The sequence below is a fragment of the Cydia strobilella genome, chromosome 19 (genome assembly GCF_947568885.1).
Source record: "Cydia strobilella chromosome 19, ilCydStro3.1, whole genome shotgun sequence".
NCBI classification, from domain to species: Eukaryota; Metazoa; Arthropoda; class Insecta; order Lepidoptera; family Tortricidae; genus Cydia; species Cydia strobilella.
This window is the reverse complement of record NC_086059.1, coordinates 13,180,681-13,196,322: the sequence shown is the minus strand read 5'-3', so window position 1 is coordinate 13,196,322 and position 15,642 is coordinate 13,180,681. Positions and strand designations below refer to the sequence as shown.

Below are 15,642 nucleotides of genomic sequence, written 5' to 3'. Positions count from 1 at the left end.
CGGCGGGCGCCGGCCGATGCGAGCCGAGCCGAACGAAGACCCTTTCGCTCTTATTGTGCAGACATAAAGCTTTTTCTTATCGGATTTTGCCGATTCCGCGTCGACATATACATATGGGCTTTACTTGTTGGACGAAATCGAGACGATCACATTTTGTTTTGATTGATTGATGTCAGTGTAATATTTTTTTATACCACATTGTTGCCAACCAAGCATACGGCCTGCCTAATGGTAAGCAGTCACCGTAGTCTAAGGACGCTTGCAACTCTAAGGGAGTCACATGCGCGTTGCCGACCGTAGTTTAATTTACTGCAAATTAATTAAAGCACCAACTTGTTTATAATTACGTTTCCTTTTGCTGGACTTTCGATAACGCAGTGATGTTAGCATACCCCTAAAGAGGCTTTTGAGGCCCTTCGAGGCCTAAATGCCGGTTATTGCGCTAGATAATACTCACATTTCCTCTTACTGGACTCCCCGGTCAAGGCCGTTACAGTAGGAGTACGTCCATTGGGTGTGGGTGTAGGAAGGGCCTTTTTAGGCCCCTCGAGGCCTAAAAGCCGGTTGATGCGCTCGCGGTCCGGTGCGGGGAAGTGTTTCTCGACCAGGGATTGGAACACGCCCCTAGAAAAAAAAAACAATTATCAAAAAATATAATAACTATGTTGTCATAATTATGCATACCTTTATAACGATAAAGAATGACTCCGATGAACTAACATCAATAAATTGCTCTGATAATTTGCCTAAGATAATATATATGTACATATTATTCACCATTCATAAGTTGTTGCTAGGCCTAAATGAATAGTATATTTGAACTTTGACAAAAATATTTAGGTACAAATTGAAATCATGACAAATACACAAACTTTAATAACTATACTAAAATAATTTTCACAGAAATCTGCCGCTAAATCCGTTAAATATCAACATTACAAGTATTAGTAGAAAGCGACAGAAACACACGCCATATATTTTTTCCATTTAAAAATGGTACTATAGTTGGTCAAGCAAATCTTGTCAGTAGAAAAAGTCGGCAAATTAAAAAAATTTAGGCGCGAAGGGATATCAATGATATCATCCCATAAAAAAATTGAATTTCGCGCCTTTTTCTACTGACATGATTTACTTGACCAACTACATAACTTTTTAAAGTTAAAAAGTTAAAAAAAAACGGCGCGTGCAGGTTTGAATTTTCGCGCCGCGCCGGTAGCACGCTACCGATCCGCCAGGACAAACCGTACCGCATTGCGCGCGGTCATTCGCCCCGACCTTGACTTGCGCGGAACGGAACGCATTGATCGCACGTCAATCGACTAGGGTTTGTAGCGTGTAATGTAATGCTATGATAGTTTGGTAATACGCGTTATTTACATTTGTTCAAAATTATATTGTTTTGTATTTAGTATATTTAGTAATTCTTAGTGATGTTTCGTATATATTGGAATGAAAGACAGTAAAAAGTATGTTATATTGACATCGCAATGTGTGAATATAAATGTTTTTCATGTAAAAGTAGAAAGAAGTTGAATAATTGATCGATTAACGTATTTTTTGTTACAAGTACATTGAATAAACGGTTATAATAAAGGTAAGTTTAACAAAAATGTTTACAAATTTGTAGTATTTGTACTATGAAGTGAAACATAAACATAACCTCAAAACTGTTTACTAGTTATTAAACAAAAACTTACTGTTATTTATTCAAACACGATAGGTATACGTGTAATAGCAATCATTGAACAGATAAATCATTAATTTAAGATGTCTATAAGTATGTTTTAGCCTCAGGGGGGAATGATAGTAATGAAGTAGGTACAGACAATAGCTATAAAGTATTTAAAAAACTATTATTCTTAAGAAATTTAGCCTTAAACATAATGTTAATAAATAAATAATAGGTAAACCTAATAAGAAGATACCTACAGTTTGTTCTGTACTCTGTAAGAACGCACTATTCGTCAACAAACTGTCTTCAGTTTGGCGAAAATATTGTATTATGCTTGTATTATGTATTCATTATATATTATATAGTATATAGTCATTTAAGTGTTTTTCGGAATAAAAAAAAAAAAGATTAAATAAGAATAGAAAATAAAATTAAAAGAATTTCACTCCTATATACTTGACTAACGAAATTTGTTTTTCATATTTTCCAGAAAGATAATGTCTACAAAAAGGGAATTAAAAGTATTTTTAGAGAAGATATCAGCCGAAGCAAAATTTACCAAATTCAGCTATACATCAGCAGAAATATTCACCGTCCTCTTAAAATGTAAGGTAGAAGAGGGTGATACAGAGCACTATAACAACTATACAAAAGAATGGATAAGAAGATTCTCCGGATTCACTAACACTACATGGATTGTACACAACTGTTTTCCAAATATGAAACGGCTGGTGTACAGAAAATCATTCTGGTGCCATCGTTCAAATCAAAATAAATCTAAAACCTCCGAACGAACCAAGAATCTAAACTGCAGAGCCAAAATCGACTTCAAAATAAAAATTATCAATAGGAATACTACAAGAAAAGATTTAGATTTGAGAATGGGTCTAAATATGAATATTAGCATTGAGTTTAACCATAGTCACTTAATACGCCACCCGAAGTGTCTGAGCCAGTTAAGAACTTCTAGTCAAGCTGATTCTGCTTTCTACGAATATTTTAATGATGGTTACTCGCCTTCGATGGCTAAATGTTACCATGAACTGCTTCTAACAGAGCAAAATGAACCAGATAGTGGAATTATCGAGAATGCAAGCGTAAATCCTACTCTGCGACACATCATATACATATTTCAAAAGAAAAGGACTCAAAAAACTATAGATACTAATGATGTTATTAATAGAAAGATTGAGACTTTACAGAAAAGTGGTCATATAGTGAAATACTCTACGAGCAATCAGTTTGCTGTAATTATTACCCCGCTGATGGGGCGAGTTGTGACAGAATTTAGTATTGAAAGCGTATTAATAGATGTAACACCAATACATACTGGGCCTTTTGTTATGATGGTATTTGTGCCTACGCCGCTTGGTTCGCTGCCCATCGCATGTGTTATATTCAATGACAGAAACGTAGGTATATATGAGCACATATTTCTGGCTATATCATCAGCCATTGAGACAGGTTTCGCAAAACGCTTCGAGCCTAAATTAGTTTCATTTGGAAATACATTCATAAAAGAAGCTTTAACTTCGATGTTTCCGAGAATAGTGGTAAAACCGGACAGGTTTGAGATTTGTAGAGAATTCTGGGAATTTATTTGCGATGACGACAATAAAGTAGAAAAAAGCAAACGCCATGAAATTATGCAATTGTTCAAGTCTTTAATTTATTCTGATAATATAGAAGAAGCTATTACAATACATTATAGTTTAGTAAACAATGATATAATGCAACCGTTTTTGCAAAAAATGGAATCCGTCTGGCAAGATTGGGAGCAATGGATGGGGGTAAAAGACTTCAACGGAAAACATATTGAAGCGCCTATAATATTTATAAAAGAATTCTTTATACAGAAATGTAAGTCTTTTAATTTATGTGTGATGATGGACGTTGTTACTAAAATTCTAGAGAGTCACTTTCAGAAAATGATAATTGCATATATAAACAATGATGTTGTAGGTTTGCATACAAAGTTCCTATCAAAAATTGACCTTACTTCAGAATCTATACACAAAGAGGGACCTAATGATTATATAGTTGCAGGCGATGGAAAGACCACTTATCATTTGAATACAGATTCCCTTTGCTGTGATTGTAAAGTAGGTGTGAAAGGACGAATATGTGAACATTTAACAAGCGTACTAAATACTGTCAACTACAAATACAATAACGCTAGCGATTCCATAGATACTGATGTGGTTTATAAAATAGCTGGTGAGGTTAAAGTAAAAGTTGAAAATGATAATAGGGAAGAAATGGAAGATTGTGAGATGCCCTTTGACACAACTGATAGACCTATGTCAGCTTCATCAAATGAAAGTGATGTTTCTACCGAAATAAAGCAAGAAATAGATCCACTAAATGCAAATTACTGCATAGATAATGTTGTAACTTTAAATTTAAAAGCACAATATGACGCAAACATGAAGGCATTGAATGACGAGTTCAGAAGACTGAACAGATTGTTTAAGAATAACCCGAATAAAGCTAACATGGAGACGATGGCGCGGTTAGCTAAAGAATTGGCTAAAATAAGACCAGTGGAAGAGACGGATTTTTCGAATATGTTTGTCCAAATGGACTCCTGAATATGTTGAGTTCTCAGGATTTGTTGTTATCGAATTATAAAATTATATCAGAGCTAAATAAACAATATTAAGAACTAACTACGTCCTATTTTATTTTCATTTAAACTGTACAGTAATTAGAAAAAGTATATTTAAGAAGAATCATACAGTTAGGCGATGTCGTTTAAAATATCGACTTTATTCCATTTGAGTTAATTTCTTTTGATGTTATGTCATTTGCAAACGATTTGGATCCTTTCATAAGTGTAGGTAGATTCAAATGAGTTATGACAAGGATACATACGGTATAAGTACTATACCTATAATATATATATATAGCAATAAAGGACTCTATCACAATCCAATATAAATAAATGTTATAGGTCCTACCTATAACATTTACACAAATTGACTAAGCCCCGCAAACCAAACCGAAGCTCAACAAAGTTTGTGTCTTGTATTATGGGAACTCAGACAACAATACATAAATAATGTATAAATGAAAGACTTGAACGAGCGAACCATCTTGTTTCAGTTTGGGCAAAAAAGCTTTCGCAAGACTAAATGTTTCTGAATGTACGAAATTAAATGGACTGTATGGTTGTACAATAAAAATATCTACATAATATCAAATTCAAAACGACAAATTAAATGCTAAATTTCTAGATCTTTTCAAACAAGGTACTAAGAGAGATAGTGCACAACTAAATACTTTTTTTTTTTTTTATGAAATAGGAGGCAAACGAGCAGACGGATCACTTGATGGAAAGCGATTACCGCCGCCCATGGACACCCGCAACACCAGAGGGGTTGTAAGTGCGTTGCCGGCCTTTAAGATGGGAATACGCTCTTTTCTTGAAGGTTTGAAGGTCATATCGGTCCGGAAATACCGCAGGCGATGAGGATTTCTGATGAGGATGAGGTTCGTGTAGATTTAGGCTCGCTCCCTGAGGATTCCGTGCCGGCGGAGAACGTGCGAGCTCGACTTACCGCTACCTTTGACCCAGGAATACCTCTCCGCGTAGCCGTCTACTTCTCCACACGCATAATGTTATTGGCACTAGTTTGAAATTACTTTAATGACTAATTTAGGCGGACAGGTGCCTTTAGTGAGTGAGGAAAGTGCGGCCTTCCTCACTACAGGGAGTGACGAAAGTGCGACTTTCCTCACTCCAGGGAGTGAAACAAAGTAGGTTTTTAATTTAGTGAAGGCCATGAACTGCCACTTCATACTTCTATTACAAATTCTTTTTATATTTTTTTTTGTTTGCATTATTCTGTGTAATTCGAAATACATTTTAACCTTTAATATGTCACACTACTGAAGTGAAAAATTATTTAATGATTTTAAGCCGTAGCAGCGTACGCTTAGTCAAGTTCAACATTTCTCAACCGATTCTCGTAAGATTTTGTGAGCTAGTTCGATGGTTGGAAATATATTTGTCGATGCAGTTTGTGGAAATGTTTGAGATTTTTGAAAATGGAGGAGCCATAGAGGTTGACAGAAACGCAAGGTCTATGGATCACAGAGCCAATAGTATATACTTACTTGGCGGTGGAGACGAAGTCGCTGAGCTCTCCGTCGTCTCTCTCCAGCTGGTCCAGGGTTCGAGCCTCGCCCGTGCTCTGTAAGCCGATCACGACGCACTTGCCGCACTTGACGGCTTCTCGAGCTGTTACTACTGCGTGATGCACCTATAGAAGATATCATATGATTAATAAAGAGAACTCTACTAAACTTAGCTTTCATAAGCTATGTGGGCAATGCACAAAATAATCTAGGAGCATAGAATAATATTAGTAGGGTAAAAAGTACAATGATGACTTTTCTTCTGAGTTTTTAAGCAGGTTTATTCTTGCTGCTTAACTCAACTCCCAACGACGCGGTACGCGTCAGCAAAAAATTCTCCGATGAGATATCGGGCACCTTTATGTACATAAATAACTAAAAATGTGTGAGACGTAGCGGTTTGTAAAATGTTGGAACACTGGGATTTTAAGATATTGATATATCGTTATAATAAAAAACCCTGAAGATACCTTAGCGGCGATACACAGGTACTTGAAGAACCTCTGATGCGCCGACCAGAACTGCCCCCACATCGTCTTCCTCATGCGAGCTTCCGCATCGATGAGTTCTGCTGCCTCTGTGAACCGCTGCATGGCTTCCACCCACTAGAACAACGTTTTTCGTTTTACTTCCTTGGCCTGGTTGGATTTACTTACAGTGTTACTTTTCAGGCGAAAGGTTGCATATTGCCACATAAAGTAACAATGCCGTGGAAACAAAATAATGAAGAATACTGGCCGATGAGGCATACATCATACATAAAAACTTCTTTGACTGTCTCGGCTATCCCTTAAACTGTACACAAATAAATTGACCAAGAACAATGTTTCGAACGAAGCCGCTCGACTCGATATTTTTTGTTTTTCGTTATCCTGCTAACAAGGAGTCGCGTAATCTTAGACGCGTGTAGACATCGTCACAACATACACTGCGTAAAAACAATGCATGGCGGTGGAAGCATAACGATGTTTCTCTTGGTGAAGCTTTATTTTATACATATTTTTATTTAGTTCTTAACTTATACTAACAAAAATATGGATGTAAATCTGAAATAAATATTTTCAATTTCAATTTATCAAACTCCTTGTCTTGTCTTACTTACTTACTTACTCCTCTGGCGCAGCGACCCAAAATGTGTCTTGGCCTCCAACACGATTGTTCGCCACTGATCCCGGTCCTGTGCAGTTTCTCGCCAGTCTTGGACCTGGAGCTCGCGCAGATCAGCGTCCACCACATCCCCCCCATCGGTACCCAGGTCGCCGGACCGGGCGGCGTGCTGTCGGTTTTCCCTCAAACGCTCTTTTCACCGCCCGATCGCCTCCCATTCGCTCCAGATGGCCGAGCCACCGAAGCCTTTGCGCCTTTGTCACACCAACTTTGTCTTTGTTATGTGTTTGTTTGTCTTGGCTAGGCACCCCAAAATGTTTGAATATATACTCACCAATGCGACAGATTTGTCGTAAGTCTCCCGGAAGGCGTCGGATAGCGGCACTTCTTCTATCTTGAACGAGACGCCGTGGAACGAGAGCTGCCGAGCGATGTACATGCCCCGGAGTTTCATGTCCATGGCTACAATCTCCATGGCGCCGACACCTCTGCGAAAACGATTTCATATTTATTCAAACGCATAAATATGTTAATTTCTTGAGTTCATACCTTCTACCTTAGCCGCCCATTAAGAAAAACTTGCAAATGACAAATGCTATTTTGATTTGTTATAATAAATATGCAAAACACAATTGAAGGCATGTTAACAAAAACAACATAACTAACATTTTTTGCGGATTTCAGTTTTTGGTATCATAGCATTCGTCTAAGCAGGATCTACACGTAGAGCAAAAGGTAGTGTCCAAAAATGACCCCAATTGTCCAAAATCAGTCCCCAAAAATAAATCCACTAGTTAAGTAAGATAAATCTGTACCTCTCTGATAGAATACAAAACATGATTTCTATAGAAACTTGTTTTATTTTCTTACAAAAAGAACATAACTAACGAAATTTTACAAAAACAGCATAAGTGACGAACTTATTTATCCATTTTTTTTCAAAAATACTGGTCTTTGAAATGTGCAATCGTATATTTCGGAACTATTGGCCACTTACTAACATTACCTATACAATGTTTATGTCCAATAACTAATATATAAGAAGATATTTAGTTTTTTTCGTTTCCTGTAAATTCATGTCTAGTGTAGTTATGTTGTTTTTGTAAACATGCCTTCAATTAAGTGAGACGCCTTTTTATAGGCCTCTGGGCGGCTAGATTAGATTCACTTAGCTAACTTAGCGGTTTCACTCACGTATTTCTAGTAACTTCGGAGAGCTAAGGTCTCCATTTTCAAGCACTAACAGTGCCTGAGTGAGTAGCGGTCACGACGGGCGGGCGTCACGTACTGCAGCATCTGATCCTAGCAGGGATGTTGCGAATGTTCGAATCCGCATCCGCAACCGCGGAACTTCTGCATTATTTTCAACATCCGCATCCGCATCCGAATAAAATAGATGGGGAGCTTAATGCGGATGCGGATGGGGAACAGGTAGGTACAGGAACGTCTTAGCAGCGGCGTAAGTGCTAGGTAATTTCGTCATTAGCCAATAGGAAACTGGTTTCGTTTTTGTGATTCGTCGATCGAGCACTTAGCCTATGACGGACAGCGACAAGAAGTGAATAATGTGTTTTATTTGGACTTTAGTATAGTAATGCGATTGTGGGGCACCTATATTCTTGTCCAAATACTAAGTTTCGTTTTTTTTTTAAATAAAAATTACTAAAGTGACGTTTTTTATGTGCCTAATCTCGATATCCGCATCCGCGGATGTGAGCCTTAAAAATCCGCATCTGCATCCGCGGATGTCAAAAAATCGGCATCCGCAACATCCCTGGTTCCTAGGTTCAGACGCTCCCGTCGCGGAAGCATATACTACGCGAGCCTTGGGGAGTTTATCTAAAACCACCTAATGTTCCACAACGAACGAATTTGAACCTAATGTATATACTTACAAAGTTAAATGTTCTTTTCTCAAAAATGGACGGCAGTCGACATTGCCAGTTAAAAAGTAGGTCGCGAAGTGCGTTGTTTATGGTCAGTCACAAAATTAAAAAGTTAAAAACATTGCAGTCTCGATTTCCGGACTGCAATGTTGCATACAAATTCCATTATTTGTCGAGTTCCAAACTTTTTAAAAGTTGAAGTGGCCATATCAAATGCAGGCATAGGTCCATTAAACAGCCAAACAAATGATCAGTACTTATAATTATAATGTTGGTACCGCGACTATTTAGGTGTCTCAAATAGGTTGGCGTATTTTTAGCAGAAAAATACACTTCTATTTTTAATTAAAAAAATAAAACGGCGGCAAAGCGATTTGCTTATTACTTTTTTCTGTGAAAATATATACATAAGAACGTTGCTTCTGTAAAATATTTCTATTATATTTGTATTTATTGCGCCATTTTTGAGAAAAGCACTATATATGACTCGGCTGGAAGGCTACTTGCTGGCTTCGGATTCAATTAAACGGACTCCCAAGGTCGTCCGTTTAAAACGAATCCTCGGCCAGCAAGTAGCTACTTCCGAGCCTCGACAATAATGTACTATTGTTTCCACGGTTTAAGGGTCTCACCTTTTTACCACAGCGTTAATAAAGTCCATAAACGTAGGGAATGGTGTTCCTTCGCCCCATATCCCAAGCCGCACCATATACGCCATGTTCCTAGGTTCAGACGCTCCCGTGGCCGAAGCGTATAATATGCGAGACTTGGGGAGCTTGTTTTGGAGTTTTGAACCTAATGTATATACTTACAGAGTAAAATTTGCTTTGACTCCACGGTTTAGGGGTCTCACCTTTTTTCCACAGCGTTGATAAAGTCCATAAACGTAGGGAATGGTGTTCCTTCTCCCCATATCCCAAGCCGCACCATATACGCCATGTTCCTAGGTTCAGACGCTCCCGTGGCCGAAGCGTATACTACGCGAGCCTTGGGGAGTTTGTTTTGTAGTTCTAGAGCGGTAAGGCCGGTCTTTGTGGCCTTGCCCGAGCCGACGGGGCAGAGGTTCTTCGCTTTGTGACATTCGTCAAATACGATCTGATTTGATGATGTAAGGTTTTATGGAGACACTTACAAGGATGAAATTTTAAATTTGCTTTCTTTCGCGTGTTTAAAATTACAACCAACAGTTTTCATTCTGATTTTTTTTGTATAAAAATTGGAATTTTCTATAAACGCAATCTCTACACAGGTGGACTCCATTACATCTACCAATTTTTTTATATATTGGGATTGGGTGATTTCGGGGTTGTGATCCCCAATGTCAAAAATGTATTGAGAAGGTCATACTGAACAAGGTTTTCCATGGGACCGATGTGAAAATCGTGAAAAAAATACATTGCGCCCACATATTTCGTCTACTTCGGCCGCCCAAAGGAATACATTTGATTTATTTTCCCGATTTTGTGGTTAGTCCCATGGGGAAATTAGTTTAGAATGGCCATCTTAACAGATTTTTGACATTCAGGATCACGACCCCAAAATCATTCAGTATAAATAGTTGAGCTTGTGAACGCAATTTGTTATATCAATAAATGTGTCGCACAACTAACATCGATGGTTCAAAATACCTAGAAACGACTCAATCTTTTCAGGGTTTAATGGTTTTTTTTTTTAATTTTGAGTTACATTGCAACAGATTGCTAATTTTCTAATCATCCATTTCCAAAAGGATACGCATCCGTCGAAGTCCTCCCCGCACCACTGCAGCAGCTGCTTGAGCCTCGTCCTGTATTTAGTCGTGTTCGACTGCGTCTCGCCGATCAGCGCAGAGTATGTACAGAATACCACGCCTTTCTTCACGTTGCCGTTCACCGCTGATGAGATCTTTGCGTATTTGAACTAGGGACAAAAGGAACTCTTGAATAAAAAGATACGAATCAAACTAGTATTTTATTAAATCGTGGTATAATAGAGAGCCGTTCAGTCGAATACCGTGTTTAGGCCACGAAGCTTGCTGAGTGGCCCAATGAAGGTACGAGATTGAAAAGCTTGATTATATCACGCGTGTCTCTTACTTATTTAGTAGCAAATCATTTTGGTGTTTAAACTGAAATTGCGCAACCGATATTTCATTCAAATAAGTCACCGTAGAATCAATTTTGAGACTTACAATCACAGAAAATCAATTAGATTTAGAGTGATCAGAGTTACCGTATCATTGTCGCGAAACATTTTTTTTAATCTTATACGTAAGTACGACATTAAGCGGTCTTCACTACATAGTACACATAGTATAAAACAAAATCGCTTCCTGCTGTCTGTCTGTCTGTCCCTACGTATGCTACTGTTTTTTTTAATAGATAGTGATTCAAAAGGAAGGTTTATACGTATGTAAACCGGGGCGGGTCGCTAGTTTAAGTAAAAATATAAAAATGTTGGTTATTTATTCCGTAAACTGTTTAATAACAGTCTGCAACGCGCATTGGATATTCCTAGTTGATCAATTCAATTCAATTATTTATTCATAAAATTTTACATTTTATACGTCAGTCGGTCATCCATTACCATCAGGCGGGTCGTGTGCTTATTTACCGACGTGTACATTACGTGTGTGTACATTACCTTATTCAGAGGGTGAACTTCAATCTTCCCAGCCCCGATGTCCCTCAGATCTCTCTCCGCGTCGTATTTCAAGTCGTTGGAGACGGACACCCAGATGGCGCGCTTGCGGCCCTTCAGGTGGTTCTCGAAGATTATACCGGCGATGGTTCGGCCTTTGCCCACACCAGCGCCGTCACCTATGAATACATTACAATTATATTTTGTATTTAAAAAAATAGTACTTATTCAAAAATACATCATTATGAAAAACATTCAATTATTTTTTTTCAAAAAATATACTTATACAAAAGTTTCGCCAAACTGTAGACAGTTTGTTGGCGAGTATTATACACAGTGGCAAAAAAAAAGTGCAATCCCGTTGCCCAGGGAGGTTTTGAGATTATACTGAGCAACTTTTACTATGGGATCAACCCCGAAATCGCGAAAAAAAATTTGGCTGTTCCGTACATTTTGGCTGGTCCCTTTTCTATGGGAGGGTAAATTTTTTTCGCGATTTCGTGGTTGGTCCCATAGTAAACGTTGCTCAGTATAATCCCAAAACCTCCCTGGCAACGGGAATGCACTTATTTGTAGTCAAAAATGTAATCGGTCGGCCCAACAACAAAATGTATAAAACGGCGGCCACTTTTGCTAATTTTGCAAAATCTGAGACCGCGAACACCGAAAATCGTAAATTGCAGGCATCTTTCGCTGTCATGCACTCTAAATTAGTCTTAATTGAAGTAAAAGAGAAAGATGTGTGTTCGCGATAGGCCCTCAGCCGCCTAATTGATAAAACTTTCATCGTTAGCAAAAACGGCTATGCTTACAAAATGTAGGTAGATCGAGACGAGACGAAGCAATTCACACAATTTCCATCACCATTTGTTACCTATAAGGAATCCGGCCCTCGTGCCGTCCGGCAGCGTGTGCTCGTGGGCTTGCGCCGCGTACACCACGGCCTCCAACTGCAGAGCGGATAGCAGCCCGTTCCTGATAGAGGTGATGTATCGATTAATTCTATTATTTTTCACCTCAGCAGCTCGAACAAGCCTACTTTCGTCACTCCCTGGAGTGAGGAAAGTGCGACTTTCCTCACTCCACGGAGTGACGAAAGTGCGACTTCTCTCACTCCAGGGAGTGAAACAAAGTAGCTTTTTAATTTAGTGAAGGCTATGAACTGCCACTTCATACTTCTATTACAAATTGTTATACATTTTAATCTTTAATATGTTCTCACTGCTGAGGTGAAAAATTATATGTGCAACACGAGAGCAAAGTTATTTTACATCTCGTGTTTTTGAGTCCCTCGCAGGAAAAACCAACTTTCCTCTCTTGTTGCACAAATAACTATTGATTGGTCTGGAAAAGGGATTACATTTAAAGTTTAACGGATAAGCCACATCTCGTGGCAGTGGCAGCGGCACCAGAGAGCGAGTGAACGTATAGTGCGTTGGAGTGAGACGCAGAGATTTATATTACGCTCTTTTTTTACACATACTCATATCAACACTAGCGCAGCGATGCCACGCGAAGTCACGGGTCACGGCCGGGGCGTAACGGCGATAAAACAGAATCGTAAAATAATATTAGAATCTATAGCTGTGGTCAAGCAAAGAAAAAGGCGGCAAATTTAAAAGATGTAGGCGCGAAGGGATATCGTCCCATAGAATCTTTTGAATTTCGCGCCCTTTTCAACTGAAAAGATTTGCTTGACCAACTATATAATTGACAAAGAATGTATTTTGCTGGCATCTCAGTTAATTTTCGTTCTTTCCAACCTGTGTGTGTAAACTAAGCAAGTTTTCCGAAATATTGAATCCACACTAGTTTACGCGTCTTAGGGCCGATAGCACCAAGCCATTCGTCATCGTCATCCAAAGTCTGACAGTTATCTATGGGACGACAGCTCCCGCTGCCATATTTAACGTTAACCTTTAGTGTTGTATGTCCTTATCCGTTCTCTACGTACGGATAAAAGTAAACAAAAGCTGATAAATACCGTATCGTCTCGTCTGGTAAGCTGACGGTGTAGTGCACATCGATGGGCTCCACGGAGGAGAGCGAGGCTGTCTCTACGACAGGGTCAGGGTGCTTGCGTCCGAGTTTCACTGGGGATAAACATTAATATGGGGCATTTTCTATGAAAAGGGACCTTATTGTCGATGGCGCTTACGCCGCACAGCGTCGCTCGGCATTGTATTTATATCAGAGCATCGTTTATAATGGCGTAAGCGCCATCGACAATAAGGTCCCTTTTTATAGAAAATACCACATATATGTAAACTTTGGCAACAATTGTCAACAAATTGGCAACAAATATCTTTAAGTAACACGAAAAGAATAAACATTTTTCTGATTTTTCAAAACAGTTGTGATATGAAGTGGAAGTTTCCAAGCGCTATATAGAATTTTTTGCATAAGTAAACTATAACGCTTTAGACAATAATAATGTTCGTCTACGCTATATCTGTACAGACTTAGCTTAGCGAGTGACCAAGTAAGATCACGACATACTAGACGTAGAACTTTTCTTGCAGATATAACGCCGATGGACTCTAAACAACTTACGTTTAGTAGGCATATAGTCGGCGTACGTCTCTGCCACGCCCATTTCTTCATCGTCCACCTCTTCTTCGTCACCGTGCATCTGCGTAAACAAAAACCTATGAATCACGTCAACTGTATGTGACACTAGTGTTATTTTGGCATAAATGAGAATTTAGAACGAAAACAATAATTTTAATCTTTTGACCGCCAAGGACATTAACTAACGCGCGCGGCTACAGCCCAATATCAACCTTCGTGCATTGCGACAAGGTTCACGGTAACGATATGCGTGCTGTTTAAAGGGTTAACTAAAAGAATATCTAGATCCTGGTCACGGCACCAATTTGTAAACCATCTACCCTCAACCGGTTTTGTATTTGCGAGCCTAGCGCTCCACCCGACTTATGGCAGAACAAGGTGAGGGGTCAACATAAACCGCTCTTAATAAGGCCCGAAACACGTGAAGCGGGTATGAATGCATGCCCCGGACGCCAGCCATTTTTCTCGACTTTCTACCAAGACGAATAGCTTTAAAGATTTGTTGAAAGCTTAAGCTTTCAAATCGAACAGGTACTTTGGAATATAGACACTTACCTTGTCTTGCGGAAAGAGACCAGCCTTAGGTCCCCAATTAGGTGTAGTGAGCTGTGCAAACTGTCCAAGCATGCCTGCCAAAGGCCCACCCATGCCCGACGCTAATATCTGATTTAGGTTCTGGAGCAGGTACGAGTTCATCCCCGGTATCCCCGCCATTTCCACTGCAAAATAAATTACAGTTAGTTGAACGCATGACTAAGTGGTTGAGATTTTACACGGACCAAAAACTGATGTTCTACCATATTTGATTGGTTATGCTGCACACAATTAGCCGTTTGAGCAGTTTACAAAAAGAGATGCACTTTTCTTTCTCTTTTAAGTAACCAATGAAGGAAAGTGACCCTTTTTCAGACTTCCTGGATGATTCATGGATTTATTATATCATTATTCAGATTTAATGAATCCAATCAATCCAAACCATAAGAGAAAAACATCACGATAATAATCTACTGATGTAGCATATTAGTTATATATTTCCAGCCTATCTATTATATATGCCCAGTTAAGCATCCTTATGAATACAAGGGAAGTAGTCATTCGGAAGCAGTGGATGGAGTACGAAAAACAACATATTTGGTCCATGTAAAGTTCCATTAAATAATAGTTACAAGCATATCACAATGCATGACATAAGGATTAAGGAAGATAAACTAAATACTACACATGTCAAAGCTAAAGAAACTAAATACTTAAAACTACTAGAATAACTAAACCTACGAAAATAAACACATCCAATGAGAAGATAGAAAACAAAAATATTAAAATTACATTCAATGCAATAAAAATAATAAACAGGAAATTTCAAAATATAGTTCTTGCAGCGTTTTAGTTGCTTTCATGTTCCTGTAGATTTTATAGCATTATCGGTTATTTGGTATTGATCGAAAACTTCTACCAAATTGAAATGATTTGTAACAACTTTAAAATTGAAAGATTGACACTAAAGGGGCCCACTGATTACCAGTCCGCCGGACGATATCGGCCCGTCAGTTTTTCGGAACTGTCAAATTTTTGTTCTAACTGACAGGCCGATATCGTCCGGCAAACTGATAATCAGTGGGCCCCTTAAGGATTTGCCTCACTGGATGC

The 15,642-nt window shown here is 38.7% G+C and overlaps 2 protein-coding genes across 2 annotated transcripts in view; one reads left to right on the top strand and one right to left on the bottom strand.

Moving 5' to 3' along the window:
* LOC134749960 (protein strawberry notch) overlaps positions 1-15,642 on the bottom strand; it is a 66,037-nt gene that overhangs the window by 34,835 nt on the left and 15,560 nt on the right. Inside the window, exons 6-16 of the mRNA XM_063684998.1 lie at positions 14,551-14,714; positions 13,978-14,056; positions 13,409-13,517; positions 12,299-12,399; positions 11,428-11,603; positions 10,540-10,704; positions 9,659-9,900; positions 7,254-7,407; positions 6,283-6,417; positions 5,792-5,937; positions 458-624 (exon numbers count right to left, since the gene is read on the bottom strand). Coding sequence (XP_063541068.1) covers positions 458-624; positions 5,792-5,937; positions 6,283-6,417; positions 7,254-7,407; positions 9,659-9,900; positions 10,540-10,704; positions 11,428-11,603; positions 12,299-12,399; positions 13,409-13,517; positions 13,978-14,056; positions 14,551-14,714 — 1,638 coding nt within the window. The remainder of the gene's footprint in view (positions 1-457; positions 625-5,791; positions 5,938-6,282; positions 6,418-7,253; positions 7,408-9,658; positions 9,901-10,539; positions 10,705-11,427; positions 11,604-12,298; positions 12,400-13,408; positions 13,518-13,977; positions 14,057-14,550; positions 14,715-15,642) is intronic.
* Positions 1,323-4,341, top strand: LOC134750097 (uncharacterized). Its single transcript, XM_063685191.1, has 2 exons — positions 1,323-1,594; positions 2,163-4,341. The coding sequence occupies exon 2, from the start codon at positions 2,170-2,172 to the stop codon at positions 4,261-4,263; it is 2,094 nt and encodes a 697-aa protein (XP_063541261.1). The 5' UTR covers positions 1,323-1,594; positions 2,163-2,169; the 3' UTR covers positions 4,264-4,341.

What these genes read in the sequence shown, in the direction of transcription:
- LOC134750097 (XM_063685191.1), top strand. Translation starts at nt 2,170, where the DNA reads ATGTCTACAAAAAGGGAATTAAAAGTATTTTTAGAGAAGATATCAGCC.